Raw genomic sequence first — 14,923 nt, 5'->3', positions numbered from 1 at the left:
CCACACAGTGCTGGGTCCTAGCAGGGTTTGCACCCCAGCCCATCTCACCCATCCCACCCAGTGCATCCCCATGGCAGAGTGGGGAATGGGGCGGGTCTGCACACGGAACCCCCAAAGCACGATGTCCTCTGTCCCCCAGCCACGGCCTTGAGAGGCCCCAAACCTTCGCTGTCATGAGCCTTGGTCACCTCCATCTCCTACAAAGCCTGACCCATCCAGGAAATCACAGCAGCACGACCCTGGGATCCAAAAGCTGGTGGGTTCCCAATCGGATTTAGGGTGTTTGGGACCAGGATGGGCTGGAGTGAGCAGGATGGAGACACTGGGTCAAGGCCTGGACCACCTTGCCATCAGCATCTCTTGGGTAATGGCCAACACGTGATGCTCAGGGTCAGTATGAAAAGTGGGACAAAGGCAGGTCCTCTGCAAGGCTGGGTGGGCAGCTCTGCTACAAAACCCCTTTCCTCCCTCCGTGGGGCAGAGCTGCAGAGGGGAGCAGTGTCCCCGGGAACAGGACAGCTGGATTTGCAAGGGATGCAGGATGAGGTAGGTCTTCTCAGGCATTGCCTCCTCCTCAGCCCAACCAGTATGGTGTGCTGGCGTCCTTCAGGATGTTGGGAGGACCACGGAGCTAAGCATTGAGGACAGGGCCCACCTCGAGGTGCTTTGGACATCTCCATCCAAGCTGGTGAGGGAGGAGCCATCCCCCAAGGATAAGGTTCCTCAGACTGGTGGTGGGTATCTTGTGAAAACCCAATTTAGAAGGGCCAAATCCTTCCTGAGCCTCATGACTTGCCTCACCTGCCTTACTGTGGCCAACACCACCAACAGGAGCTGGGCTGGGCTGTGCATCCCACTCACTATGAAACTGGGGGAGCGAGGACCAGATGGGGAAGAAGAACACGGAGACAGCCCCTGCCTTGGCACACGAGGAGCACAGGCAGGGCTTGCTCATGCACCATCTGGCTTGGCTGGAAGATGATACTCCAGGGCAGTCCTTGTCCCTGGTAGCCACCGTGCTACATGCCACCGGGCCACATCACGGGTCCAAGCACCTTGTCCCAGCTAATACAGGGAGCTGGGGGCATTTGGAGCCCTGTGACCACCACCACCCCCAGAAATCCAGGTTCCCCTGGTTGCACCGTGCCAGGATGTGTGCCATGGGCAAGAAGAGCTCAGGCATTAAAGCCCTGTGGCTCCCACCTATATCCAACCAGTCCCTCCAGTGGGGAACCGGTGAGCCCCAGCAGGGCTGTCCTCTCTCCAACCAGCCTCCTGTCCCACCTCAGAGGAGTACACAGACCATGGGACAACCTCTGTCCGTGCCAAGACCAGCAGGGATACCACCCGGCCCCAAACCCTGTACAGCTTTCCCCAAAATAAGTCCCAGAGCCAGGGTCCTCTCACCCCGCCAAGCCAACATCTGCACTAGCAACAGCCTTGAAATGTCCTTCCCTCCTGCAGCAACATCTGGCAGAGCACATCTGGGTCCACCATGGGGGCATCCTCACAGGGGATTTATGGGGAAAGCCGGGTGTTGGGATGATGAGCACCCCACGCCCTGGTGGACATGCCCAGCAGATGTCCTACAGGCACTGCTTTGTATCCAGCAGAGCAGAGCTCTGAATTTTAGGTGTTTCCACCTGCAGCGATGTGGTTGGACAACCCACACCTACGCCAGCGTGACCTAGTCTTTAGGGCGTTGACCACCATTAACCTTCTGAAACACCTTCATTAACATCTGAAATGTGGGGTGGACCCTCCGGCCAGGCTGCTCCAAGGGGGTTGGAACCAGTAAAAAAAAAGACCGAGAAAAGCCCTTGGCCCATGGCCGCAGGTGATGACGCTGAGCAGAAAATGGGGGGACCTGTAAGGGGTCCCCTATCATGGGATGGCCACCAGCAACGGCCCAGGACGTGGGGTGCAACATGAGGAAGAGCGTTTGGAGGGGCAAGCACGGGAAGGGGCGTGGGGACATGACACCCACCAGGTGACAACCCGCCAGGAACATTACAGGCTTGATTTGGAGGACAGAGGTGACCCCCACCCCCCGTTCTTCATACTATTGTCATGCTGCTCCCACCTCCGGTCCTGCTGTCCCCAACACCCCCACTGCCACCCGTCCCCAATCCATCCCCACGCCGTATCAGTGCTGGCAGAGCACCCACGGCTGGGGGTCCGACGTGGGGTCCCGGGGACGGTGACAAGCAAGGGACGGTCACGCCGTGACACGGTTTGGGGTGCCACGTTCCCGCCCGTGCCGCGTTACCTGCATCAAGGTGCGCAAGGACTCCACGTAGGACTGCTCCGTGTCCAGCAGCGTCATGATGACGTGTTTCCTCATGTCCTGCCCGGGGTGGAAAGAAAGACGAGATGAATTTTGGGGTGACACGATGGAGGGGAGCTACGTGGCGGGGTGTCAATGCCGGCGCGGGGGCTCGGCAGGGAGGCTGAACACCGGCGGAGCCCGGCTGGCGTCCAGCTCCCCTCCGCTCCCTCTCCACCCCGATGGAGGAATCTGGGAGGATTAGGAAGTACATGACACCGAGCGCACAGAGACGCCTGGTTTCCTCCACGGCCGCGTCAGGAGCCCGCCCTGGCTCTCACAGCCCTACATGGGTCGGTCCCGGAGCCCTCCGTCTCTCCGGCGGCTCCGCTCGGAGCGGTCCCGTAGGAATTTGCCTCCTGCCCAGCACCCCGGGCACCCCAGCGCTGGGCTGTGGCCTTGCAGGAGGAGGATCAATGGGGTGGTGGGGGGCACGGGGAGATGGTGGTGCGGGATGGTCCGCCAGCCCTCGGGAAGCAGATGGGTCAGGGTCTTCCCAGTTGTGGGGCTCAGAGACTCCCCTCGTACACAGCATCTGGGGGGATGCCCCTGAAGCTCAGCCTGGGGGTGAGATGCTCCAGAGCCCAGGGCGTGAGACACACCAAAAGTTTTGGGTGCAGAGATGCTCCAAAGACCCTGGGTGTAGAGACACCCCGAAAGTTTTGGGTGCAGCGTTGCTTCAAAGACCTTGGGTGCAGAGATGCTCCGATGGCCCTGGCTGCAGAGACACACCAAAGGTTTTGGGGGTGAGATGATCCAACGGCCCTGGGTGCAGGAGACACCCCAAAAGTTTTGGGTTGCAGAGATGTTCCAAAGACCTGGGTTGCAGAGACATCCCAAAAGTTTTGGGTGCGAGATGCTCCAGAGCTCAGGGTGTGTGACACCCCAAAAGTTTTGCGTGCAGAGATGTTCTGAGGGCCCTGGGTGCAGACACCCCATAAGTTTTGCATGTGGAGGTGCTCCAAAGGCCCTGGGTGCAGAGTTACCCGGAAAGTTTTGGGTACAGAGATGTTCCAGAGGCCCCAAAAGTTTTGTGTGTGGTTACACTCCAGAGACTCTGGGTGTGAGACACCCCAAAAGTATTGGGTGCAGAGAAGCTTCAAGTCCCCTGCGTGCACAGATATCCCAAAAGTTTTGCACGTGTAGGCTCTCCAGAGACCCTGGTGTGAGGCACCCCAAAAGTTTTAGGTGCAGAGATGCTCCAAAGGCCCCAGGTGTGAGACACCCCAAAAGCCTGGGGTGCAGAGACCCCCTGTGAGCCCTGGGAAAGGAGATGCTCCAAGGTGCTGGGTATGGAGACACTGCAATGGTCCTGTTCATGGAGACCCTCCAAAGGCCCTGGATGCAGAGACACCCCAAGCTGTGGGTGTGAGACACCCCAAAGGCCCTGGATGCTCACACACCCCAAAGGCCATGGAGGTTTGTACATCCCCAAGGCCATGGGTGCAGAGATGCCCCAAAGGCCCTAGATGTGAAGATGCTCCAGTGGACATGGAGACACTCAAAGTGTCTCATTAATGGAGACACCCCAAAGGCCATGGGTGCAGGGACACCCCAAGTGCCGTAGGTACACAGATGTTCCAAAGTCCCCGTGGACAAGGACCTTCCAAAGGCCCTGCGTGCTTGGACACTCCAACAGCCCTGGGTGTACAGAGGTCCCCACGAGGCCACCACAGCACATTGGGACCAGGTTCCTCTGACCTGTTGCCACTACGGGGGCTGCCAGAGCTACCAAACCCCCATGTCCCCCATCTCCTCATGGGATGAGCCCATGTGCCCCAGCCATGCAGAGCTGTGTGTCCACCCACTGCTCCCAGCGAGGACACGGGTGCCATGAAGCCAGTCTGCAACTACAGGAGGAAGCTTTAACCCAACCATCCTCGCCACAGATGGAGGCCACCATCTCTCTGGTGGTTCCCAAGGAGCTATGAGGAGGGATCCTGGCCAGATCCTGCTCAGTGCTTGAGAACAGAGCCGTGCCTCAGTTTCCCCACTCACCCACCGAGCTGATAACAGTCTTTCCAGCCAAGCAAGTAGGAAACCGTCCAGAGCCAAATATTATGGTGACGGGTCAACCCCCCGCCCAAAAGACGTTGATGCTGGGGTCCTCGGGGACGCCGGCTGAGACCTCCCCTCTTCGTTACAGCCTGAAGTTTATTAATACTCTCACTGCTGGATTAATTTGTTGTAATTATGGGCTGAAGGGCACTCACTGGAGGATGGGCTTTAGGGGTGCAGAGAACCTGATCCTCCAGCCCTGCCTCAGTTTCCCCAACCCTCGCACAGCCTGTAGTTCCCCATCTCAATATGATGCTCCCGGCATTTTCCGGAGCCATCCCAGCTCCCGAAGCCAAGGGCCAGATCGGTGAGCTGAACAGGCTCAGCACCGCATGCCGCACCGGCCGCTGGGGTTTTGCAGCGGTGGGGAGACGCAGGATGAGGCCCAGCCGTTGGCAAGGGGATTTTTTTCCACCATTACAGCAGAGCGGTATTATCCCGGCAGGGGGAAATTCCCACTGGGATGAGCAGGAGCTGGGGGTAACACACCATCCCGGCAGGGCGAAGCGGTACCCAGGCATGGGGAGGATGCGCCCCACAGCACCCCTTACCCCAGCAAAGCCTCTCCCCTGTGGGGCTGATGTTGCTTCAGTCTTCATCTGCTCTTCCTGGGGACCCCCCTGCGCCGCACCCCGGCCGCATCCTGCCTTCCCCGAGATGCTCAGCATCCCCGGGATCAGCCCCCACCGCAACGGGGATTGGGGCATTTCCCCACCAGCCGATGCCTCCGTGGTGTAAAACAGCATTGGGGGGGGGGGGGTTGGGGGGGGGGTAGTGGTGGTAGGGATGGCTCCCCCCATCATCCTCTCCGGGTGGGAGCTTTTCCCCCTCCCTGCAATCTGGAGAACCCCGGGGGCGGCGGCAGGCTGAGGATGAGGATGGAGGCGCCGTTGCCACGGCAATCGCGGTCCAGACCCTGCAGGTGCCGGGTTCTGCTGGGTGCACACGTGTCCAAACATGACGCATCCATGCACCCCCCACCCCCCACCCCCACCCCACGTCCCTACCCCCCCATATATCCCCCCCCATCCCACCAGACATCCCCCCTCTCCGTCTCCAGGACCCCCCCCTCCTCCTCCCTCCATCCCTTTTCGCATCACCTCGGTCCCACCGCGACTGCCGCAACCCTTCTCCGGTAGCTCCTCGGCCGCCCCGCCGAGCCCGGAGGCGGCGAAGGCCGCGTCGATGCCGTCCCCGATGTCTCGCATGTCCTCCAGCGCGATGGTGAACTGCGCCAGAGTCCTCACCATCTGCAGCATGCGGGTCCCGGGGTCGGTCCGTCCCACGCGGCCCAAGGAATAAAAAAAATTTTTTATATATATATATATATATATACCCCCAGGTCTCCCCTTTAAAATAGCCGGAATGCTGCGCTGGGATGCAGCGAGGAAGGATGTAAAATAGAGGAGCTATTTATATCGATAGGATTCTGTGTGTGTGTGAGTGTGTGTGTGTGTGTATATATATATATATATATATATAAAAAAAAAAAAAGAAAAGCCCTCCCGCAGAGCGGCTGCAGGCTGCGTGCAGCGGGCGTGCGCCTGCGTCCGTGGCGGCACGCGGGTCCCCGGCCCCGGGTGCTACCGAGGCACGGGCAGACGGGAGCAATCGGAGATGGAGGCAGAGCCGTGCCCACACAGACACGCGCGGATGCAGGCAGGGCCGGATCCTGCCAGAGGGATGCTGCCGGAGAGGCTTTACCTGAGGAGGATGCTGTAAGGGGTGGGGAGGGGGGGTGTGATGCTTTCTTGGGGCGTGTGATTTTTTTGGGGGGGGGGGGGCTGTGTGTGCGCGCACACAGATGATGCAGGGTTGGGGTGCTGAGCATCCTTGGGGTCTCTGTCCCCATCAATAGCGGGGGGGGGGTGGTCCTTGGGTACCACAACCTTGCCGACAGGGAAACTGAGGCACGGAGCAACCCTAACACCCCCCCCCTCCCTCCCCCGCCCCCTCCACCCCATCATCACCTCAGCACCCACATCCCTGCTTGCCGGGTGATGCACCCTGCCCGGATCCGTTTGTAACACTCCCCTCCTGCTTCGTTAATTAAATCTAATTAGCCGCTCACCCCGTTTCCACAGCAACGGCGTGCTGCCGGGCTGCGTCCTCCCATTGCAGCCAGTAAATTTCCTCTTGGTAATGAGGATGATGAGCATCACACCCCAGGGAGGGTGCCGGGGGGAGGACGGGATGGGTGCACCCATCCCGTCCGTCCCCCCCGGCACCCTCCCTGGGGCGTATGACAGAGAACGGCCAACTCAGTGCGTATAATGAGAGAGGACGTGCAGCAGCCTTAAATACAGCCCCTCACCGGGATCAGGGAGGACGGACCCACAGCACCCGGCATGAGCACGGTGGGTGCCTGCGCTGCAGCCGGCACGGCTAATTGCATTAGGGGTAATGAGGCTCTTTGCAAGGCCAGCGGCTCCTGCCACTCCTTCTGCGGCGCCACGGTCGTCCCAGACCCATTCCTGTTGCAATCCCGGACCTGGCCGGGTTGCAATTCTGGGCCCGTTTGGGTTCCAATCCCTGATCCATCTGGGTTACAATCCTGGTCCCATCTGGCCTGCAGTCCTGGGTTCTTCTGGGATCTAATCCCAGCCCCGTTTCTGTTGTAATCCCAGCCCCATCCGGGTTGCAATCCCAGACCCACACGGGCTGCAACCTTGGTCCCAGTTGAAATGCAATCCCAGACCCATCTGGGTGACAATCCCGGGCCGTTCGGGGTTCCAATCCAAGACCCATTTGGGCTGAGATTCCAAACTCATCTCAGTTGCAATCCCAGATCCATCTGGGTTGCAGTCCTGGGTCTGCCTGCATTGAAATCCTGGGCTCATTCGGGTTCCAATCCCTGATCCACCTGGGTTGTGATCCCAAACCCATTCCTGTTGCGACCCCAGATCCATAAAGGCTGCAACCCTGGGCCCAGCTGCGTTGCAATCCCCGACCCATCTGGGATTGCAGCCGTCTGTGTTGCAATCCTGGACCCACCTGCATTGCAATCCCAGGCTCACTTGGATTGCGATCCCTGATCCATCTGCGTTGCGATCGCAAACCCATTCCTGTTGCAATTCCAGCCCCCCCAGGGTTGCCATCCTGGGTCTGTCTGCATTGAAATCCTGGGGTCCCTTGGGTTGCAATCCCAGACCCACTTGGTTTGCAGTCCTGGGTTCATCTGGGTTGCGATCCTGGGCTCGTTTGGGTTGCAATCCCGGATCCATCTGGGTTGCAATCCCAAACCCATTCCTGTTGTGACACTGGATCCACAATGGCTGCAACCCTGGGCCCAGCTGCATTGCAATCCCAGATCCAGCTGCATTGCAAGCCCAGACCCACCTGAGCTGCAACCCGGGGTCCATCTGCATTGCAATCCTGGGCTCATTTGGGTTGCGATCCCTGATCCATCCGCATTGCAATCCTGGCTCCATCTGCATTGCAATCCTGGGTTCATTTGGGTTGCAATCCCTGATCCATCTGGGTTGCAATCCCAAACCCATTCCTGTTGCAATGCCAGCCCCATCAGGGTTGCAATCCTGGCTCCATCTGCATGGCAATCCCGGGTTCATTTGGGTTGCAACCCCCAATCCATCTGGGTTCCAATCCCGACCTCATTCGGGTTCCAATCCCCGATCCATCCGGGTTACGATCCCAAACCCATTCCCGTTGCAACCCCCAGCCACCAGGGCTGCAACCCTGGGCTCCATCTGCATCGCAATCCCCGATCCACCCGGGGGTCGCGATCCCAAACCTCTTGCAATCCCTGCCTCATTTAAATTGCAGCCCCAGCCCCAGCTGCCCTGCGACGGACGCCGTGACGCCGCGACGCCGTGACGCCGCGACGGTGACCCGGCCGCTCCGCCTGCAGCAACGCCCTCCCCACGGCATCGCTTGTCCCCAGAGCGAGCAGGGGGATTCCCTCCATCCTTCCATCTGCAGAGGGTCCTTCCCACACCCCCCACTCCCCAAACACCTCCCGTGAGTCAATCCCTTCATTTAACCGTGCGAGGAGATTCTCCAGTGTCTACTATTAAGGTTGAGCTTTCTCGCTGACGGGTTTAAAAACCACTCTCAAACCCGCCCAACCCCTTCGGATGTTACCAGGGAGGAAGGATGGATGGAGAAGGGTTAAACCCATCGCTGCCCAGACCAGGGAAGGAGCCAGGCTGGATCCCGCTGTGCACGGAGGGGCCCAACGGAGGAGGTTATCTCGCTGTCACCCAGGAAAGAAAAAGCTGGTGCGATGCCGGTCGTCCCCGCCGGCCGCCGAGCCCGGACCCCCCTGCGCGCGGCCCGCAGCCCACAGGAAATTCCTGGGAGTGTTTGGCCACTCCAACAGCGCTGCCTATTTTTAGGGCCCGTCTAAAATATGAGCTGGTTATTTTTAGCAGCGCGGCTCTTTGTAAACACCTTTAGATTTCCTTTCGGACAATCTTTTTTTTTTTTTTTTTTTTTTTCTTTTTGGCGACCTGGGTGTTTCCTCCCCCCAGAAAACCCTATCGCCCCTGCCCCAGGAAAACATCCCCAGTCCCATGGGATGGAGCCAAGGGGTTCATCCCCCCCCATCCCAAAGGCTCGTGCCAGCATGGCGTGGATGCTCCCAAAAACCCAAAGCTGGAGCGGATCCAGCACTGGGGATTTGGGGGGCAATTTGGCAGCACCCCAAATGCAGGACGGGGGGGGCTCAGAGAGGAGATTTCCCCTCAGTTTTTCCCTCTGGCATCGGAAATAGAACCCCTCAACTCCTCTCCTAGGGGATCTCTCCTAGGCTGCTCCGTTTTATTTTTTAATAAAAAATCCAGGTGCAAATCCATCATTTTGCTTTTCTCCGCCCAGGCGTAGCGATGCAGGAGGCGCCCGAGCATCCCCCCGGGGTTTTAAAACATCTTAAAGTATTTAAAAAACGACCTGGAAAATCTTGTCCGGCCTCCACCCTCGGCAAACAAATAGGCGTCGATGGTGGAAAGTCCTAAAACCTTCATTTTTTAAAGAAAAAACGGGGTTTTAGGGGAAAGGGAGAGCGGGGATGTATATCCATGAGGAATCCCAACCTCTGGCCCTTGAGCCCAGGCTGAGACTGTGCACACATCAGTGCATGTAATGATGCTGCTTGCAACCACTTCGAAGACTTTCCCCTTTCCTCCCCCCTCAAATCCCGCTGCCGGCGGGAACCGGGCTGCTGAAGGCCGGGACGCGCAAGTGGGTGTCACACATACTGTCACCACCCGGCTGGGATGCTACAATCACATCCCATGGGAGGAGGGAATCTCCGTATCCCTGGAGATGCCATTTCACCCCAAAATTCCCTGCCCGGAGCCAGAACACGCAGTGTTTCTCCAAGGTCGGCAGAGTAATGAGTTGTGCCAGGGCTCAGCCATACCCTGGGTGAACTGTTAAGGGGATTTTGACCCTGAAACCTCACTTCGCCGCCAAAAAAATCGGGTTTTAGGAAAAATCTGGAGTGTTTTGGATCATTTTGGGAGCAGGATTTGCTGCTCGGGGCCTTCCCAGCTCATCCTTCCCGCAGCTGCCGAAGGAGGAGCCAGCCCTGCTAGCGTAATTACTCCCACCCCTGCAAAATGTGCCAAAATTTTAAGAATAAATAAATACAAGTTGTTTTTCCCTCGTTGCAGCTTGTCCGCACTGCTGGAGGTGGGGTGGGGGTGGGGGATTCTCTACTGTCTTGTAGTAGGGTTGTGCTACGAGCAGCCTGAATCTTGGCACCTCCTTGAGACCACCATTCCCAGTTTGGAAGAAACTGGGAGGAATTGGGATTTCTGCACCTTTTCTTTCTCTGGATGCTTCTTCCCAGGGCAGATCCCACTAGAGGGAGCTTGGACATAGTAGAAGCCACCAGCCCATGGAGGGGGACAGTCCCCTGCCCCAGGGAGCCTACAGTGCACGGGGAGCACCCAGCCTTAACAATTGAATGCACCCTTGGCTTTATTTCTACCAAAATCCCAGAAAAATAAGGCTTGGAAAAAAAACCTGGACCTGCTTCCATCCATCCCAACGTGATGAACAAACACTTCCGCAGCAAACGGCATCATCCCGGTACATAAAACTTGCTTGCGCAGACGGAAAAGCCTCTGACTGGCATCATCATCCAAAATAGGATGATGCTATTTCATCCCGTTCCGTATTTCCTCAATCGCTTGGTTTCTGGCAGGAAAATCGCTTGGAAAAAATCACATTATGTCCTCTCGGGATGTTTTTAAGCAGGAGGTTTGACGGGGTTTTGTAGGGTTTTCAAGGCCAACCCATCCAGCTTTCACCTTGGGATAAACGATGCTCAGCCACACAGCTCTGTGCCACATGGGTGGAGAGACGGCAGCCACCAGACAGGGGAAGACCTTGCTTTGCTGGGTACCAGCCCCTGCTATCCCTGGGTACCAGCCCTGGCATCCTTGGGTACCAATCACCTCCCTCCCTGAGCATCAGTGACTCCCATCCCTGAGTACCAGTCACTGCATCCCTGTGCATGTCACTCTATCCCTGGGTATCAGTCACCCCATCCCTGGTACCAGTCACCCCATCCCTGGTACGAGTCACCCCATCCCTGGGTACCGGTCAGCACCATCCCCGGGTACCAGTCAGCACCATGCCTGAGTACCAGTCACCTCTTCTCTGGGGCATGTCACCCCACCCCTGGGTACCAATCACCTCCATCCCTGATACCATCCACCTCCATCCCTGGGTATCCATCACCTCTATTCCCGGGTGCCAGTCACCTCCATTCCTGGGTAACTACCCACTGCCATCCCTGAATACCAGTCGTCTCCACCCCTGGTACTAGCCATCTCCATCCCTGGGTACCAGTCAGCCCATCCCTGATACCAGTCGTCTCCACCCCTGGTACTAGCCATCTCCATCCCTGGGTACCAGTCAGCCCATCCCTGATACCAGCCACCACCATCCCTGGACACCAGTCAACCCATCACTAGGCACCAGTCATCGCTACCGCTGATACCAGCCACTGCCATACCTGGGCGCCAGCCACCTCCACCCCTAGGCACCAGCTACCTCCATCCCTAGGCACCAGCCACCTCCACCCCTTGTACCAGCCACCTCCATCCCTGGGCACCAGATGCCTCCATCCCTAGGGAACAGTCACCGCCATCCCCAAATACCAGTCACCTCCACCCCTGGTACCAGCCACCTCCATCCCTGGGTACCAGTCAGCCCATCCCCGAATACCAGTCATCGCTACCGCTGATACCAGCCACCACCATCCCTGGGCACCAGATGCTTCCATCCCTATTCAATCGTCATCGCCATCCCCGAATACCAGTCATCGCCACTGCTGATACCAGCCACCACCATCCCCGGATACCAGTGAACCCATCCCTGAATACCAGTCATCGCCACTGCTGATACCAGCCACCACCATGCCTGGGCACCAGTCACCACCGTCCTTAGGCACCAGTCATCGCCAACCCTGGGTACCAGTCATCTCCATCCCTTGTATCAGACACTGCTACCCATGGGTACCAGTCACCCATCCCTGGCTACCAGCCACCTTCATCCTTGGGTACCAGCCAGCTCCTTCCTGGAGCATGTCACCCCGTTGCTGGGTACCAGTCACTGCCATCCCTGGGTACCATTCCCAAGTACCAGTCACCTCCTTCCCAGGGTATGTCCCCCCATCCCTGGATACCAATCACCGCCATCCCTGGTACCAGTCTCCTCATCCCTGAACACCAGTCATCCCATTCCTGGGTACTAGCCCCCCCAACCCCCACCCCCCATCCCTGGGGACCACCAAGGCCCCGTGTCCTGGGGACACCACCCTCCACCTCCCAGGGGAACACCAGGACCTGTGCCGCAGAAGAGGGGCCGTGCCTGAGCCAGGCTGACGCCGTACAGCATCACGTCCGGGGCTGCATCCCCTCCCCGCCCAGCCGCTCGCTCTTCTCCCACGGGTAAGAAAAGTCCGAGACGCTTTCCGAAGCGTAACTTCTTGAAAGGAAATAAGAGCATAAATCAGCGGCTCTGATTCAGCTCCGCATCGGTTACTAATAATACTCCCGTGTTTATTCGCAGCCCTGGGGCTGGAGATGTTTGCTTTTCCCTCGGTCGTGGTTTTTCCCAGGCTCCCAGCTCGCAGAGGAGCTTTGATTTGTTCAGGGATGCTCCCATGAAGAAACCCGGCGGCACAACCGCCTCCGGGACAGGGAGGAAGAGGAGGAGGAGGAGGAGGAGGGTGGCTTCAGCCTCAAAAGGATGCACCGAGAATTCGGCTGTTTTCCCTTTGACTTCTCGGCTGCGGTGATTCATCCCGAGAGGACAGGGCCTGGCTGTAATTCTGCTTTTTAATTGTGAGAAAAAGCCAGGAATAAAAAAACCCAAGGAGCTGGAGTAACTTTTTCAGGGCAGGGTGGAAGGATGCTGGGCATCCCGGTGCCGTCCCGGTGAGTGGCGGCACCGGGAGCGGTGCCAGTGGGATGGGGAGCAGGGAGACGGGGGGGAGGCTCATTTCCCGAAGCAACAAAAATTCATCCTCTAAATGTGTCACGGGGATTTTCCCAAGGGATTTTCACTTGAAATCAGGGTTTGCATCACTGGCATTGGGGTGTGAGGGGCTCTCCCCGCCCCCCCACCTCCCCAGAATATGAGGCACAGGGTCATGTTGGCACATCCTCAGGGCATCCTCCCCCTGCTGCTGAGAGCATCCCATGGGTGGCCCCCTCCCCATGCTCCTCTCCCACCCGATCCGTGACGCTCACCCCAATTTGCCCCCCCTCCCGCTGCCATCCATCCCCCGGCGCATTTGCAGAGCCCTTGCAAAACTCGTGTCGCCGCAGTCCAGGGCACGGCGGGGGGCTTGCCGGCCCCCCGTTTGCAGCCAGCCTTTGCCGAGCCCTAGAGCAGCTTTCACCAAATATGGAAGGTTTTTTTTGCCTCCGGTTTTCGGCACGCAGGCCGCGGCCCAAGAGCGCAGCTTTCCAGATGCTGAGGTCAGCCCTGCTCTTCTTCCCCCCGCCTCCCCCCGCCCCGACTCCTTCTCCGCTGCCTCCCGGCGCGCTTGGCCCTGCACCCACTGGGAGAGGGGTAATGCCACCCCCCGACTCACCGGCATCCCTGGATCCCCCACCAGCATCCTTTGCTGCTGGCACCAGCCGCACCCCACATCCCAGAGCACCCCAAAGCAATAGTTACTGGGATTTTGGGGGGAAGAGGGAAACCAGGGAGGAGAAAGGTGCCTGATGCTGGCACCCCTTGGCATCGCCACTGGGTGCCAGCCTGGCATATGTGGGTAGGAGGTGCCCTGGGTGCCTGGTGGCATGGGGCGTGCATCCAGGTGAGGGGGGTGAAAGCAAACTTGGGGTACTCAGGAGGGTGCTGGCCTGGCACTCAGGGAGTGATGGGCACCAGAAGCCGATGGGCACCAGAAGCTGATGGGCACCCAGGAGCTGATGGGGACCAGGAGGCGACGGGGACCAGGAGACGACGGAGGCCAGAAGCCAACAGGCATCTGAGAGCCAAAGGGCACCCAGGAACTGATGGGCACCCTGGAGCCAATGGGCAGAAAGAGCTGATGGGCACCAGGAGACGATGGGTACCAGGAGCTGATGGGCACCCCAGAGACAAAAGGCATCCAGGAGGCACTGGGTACCCAGGGGCTGATGGGCACCCAGCAGCCATTGGGCATCAGAAGCTGATGGGCACCAGCAGCCTGGTCACGAGAAGCCAATAGGAAGGAGAAGTCAACGGGCATCAGGAGCTGATGGGCGCCCAGGAGCTGATGGACACTAGGAGCCAATGGGCACCTGAGAGCCAAAGGGCACACGGGAGCCATTGGGCACCAGGAGCTGTTGGCCATCAGGAGCTGATGGGCATGCAGGAACCAGTGGGCAGCAGGAGGTATCCAGGAGCCAAAGGGCAACCAAGAGGTGACGGATGCTCAGAACCTTCTGGGTGCCCAGGAGCTACCCTGGACACCCACGAATCCACACACAACCTGGATCTGACAGACACCCAGGAGCTGATGGGCACCCAGGAACCAACAGGCACCCAGGAGTCCCTGGGCACCCAGAAGCTAATGGGCACCCAGAGTGCATGGAAATGCAGGAGTTGATGGATTCCCAGGATCCAGCAGGTAGCAGGAGTCCACAGACCCCCACGAATCCACAAGCAACCACAAGACGACAGGCACCCATGAGCTGATGGGCACCCAGGAGCTGATGGATGTTCAGGATCCAACAGGTGCCAGGAGTCCATGGGCACCCAGAAATCCACAAGCATCCAGGAGCTGATGGACACCCAGGAGCCGATGGACACCCAGGAGCCGATGGGCACCCAGGAGCTGATGGACATACAGGAGCGAGGAGCCCCAAACAGCCTGTGCCATGCCCCTGCCCCGGCCCTTCTTATGCCCCCCCCGTGCTTGGATCCATGCCCTCGGCAGCAGCCTGGGTGCAACCACCAGGAGAAGACCCCCTCTGTGCCCATGCCAGCCTCCATCCCCAGCATCACCCATCCCCCACGGACACCCAGCCCCACAGCAGCCCACACTCAGCAGGTCCCCTCGCCCAGCAC

General features: G+C 58.9%; 1 protein-coding gene across 2 annotated transcripts in view; it reads right to left on the bottom strand.

Moving 5' to 3' along the window:
* ARHGEF17 (Rho guanine nucleotide exchange factor 17) overlaps nucleotides 1-14,923 on the bottom strand; it is a 39,415-nt gene that overhangs the window by 11,294 nt on the left and 13,198 nt on the right. Inside the window, exons 2-3 of one of the 2 annotated variants that reach the window (XM_063327443.1) lie at nucleotides 5,485-5,634; nucleotides 2,270-2,347 (exon numbers count right to left, since the gene is read on the bottom strand). In XM_063327443.1, the coding sequence (XP_063183513.1) occupies nucleotides 2,270-2,347; nucleotides 5,485-5,634 (228 nt within the window). The remainder of the gene's footprint in view (nucleotides 1-2,269; nucleotides 2,348-5,484; nucleotides 5,635-14,923) is intronic. The other variant, XM_063327453.1, reaches the window with a different exon arrangement.

The sequence above is a fragment of the Chroicocephalus ridibundus genome, chromosome 1 (genome assembly GCF_963924245.1).
Source record: "Chroicocephalus ridibundus chromosome 1, bChrRid1.1, whole genome shotgun sequence".
NCBI classification, from domain to species: domain Eukaryota; kingdom Metazoa; phylum Chordata; class Aves; order Charadriiformes; family Laridae; genus Chroicocephalus; species Chroicocephalus ridibundus.
This window is presented reverse-complemented; position numbering and strand designations above follow the sequence as displayed.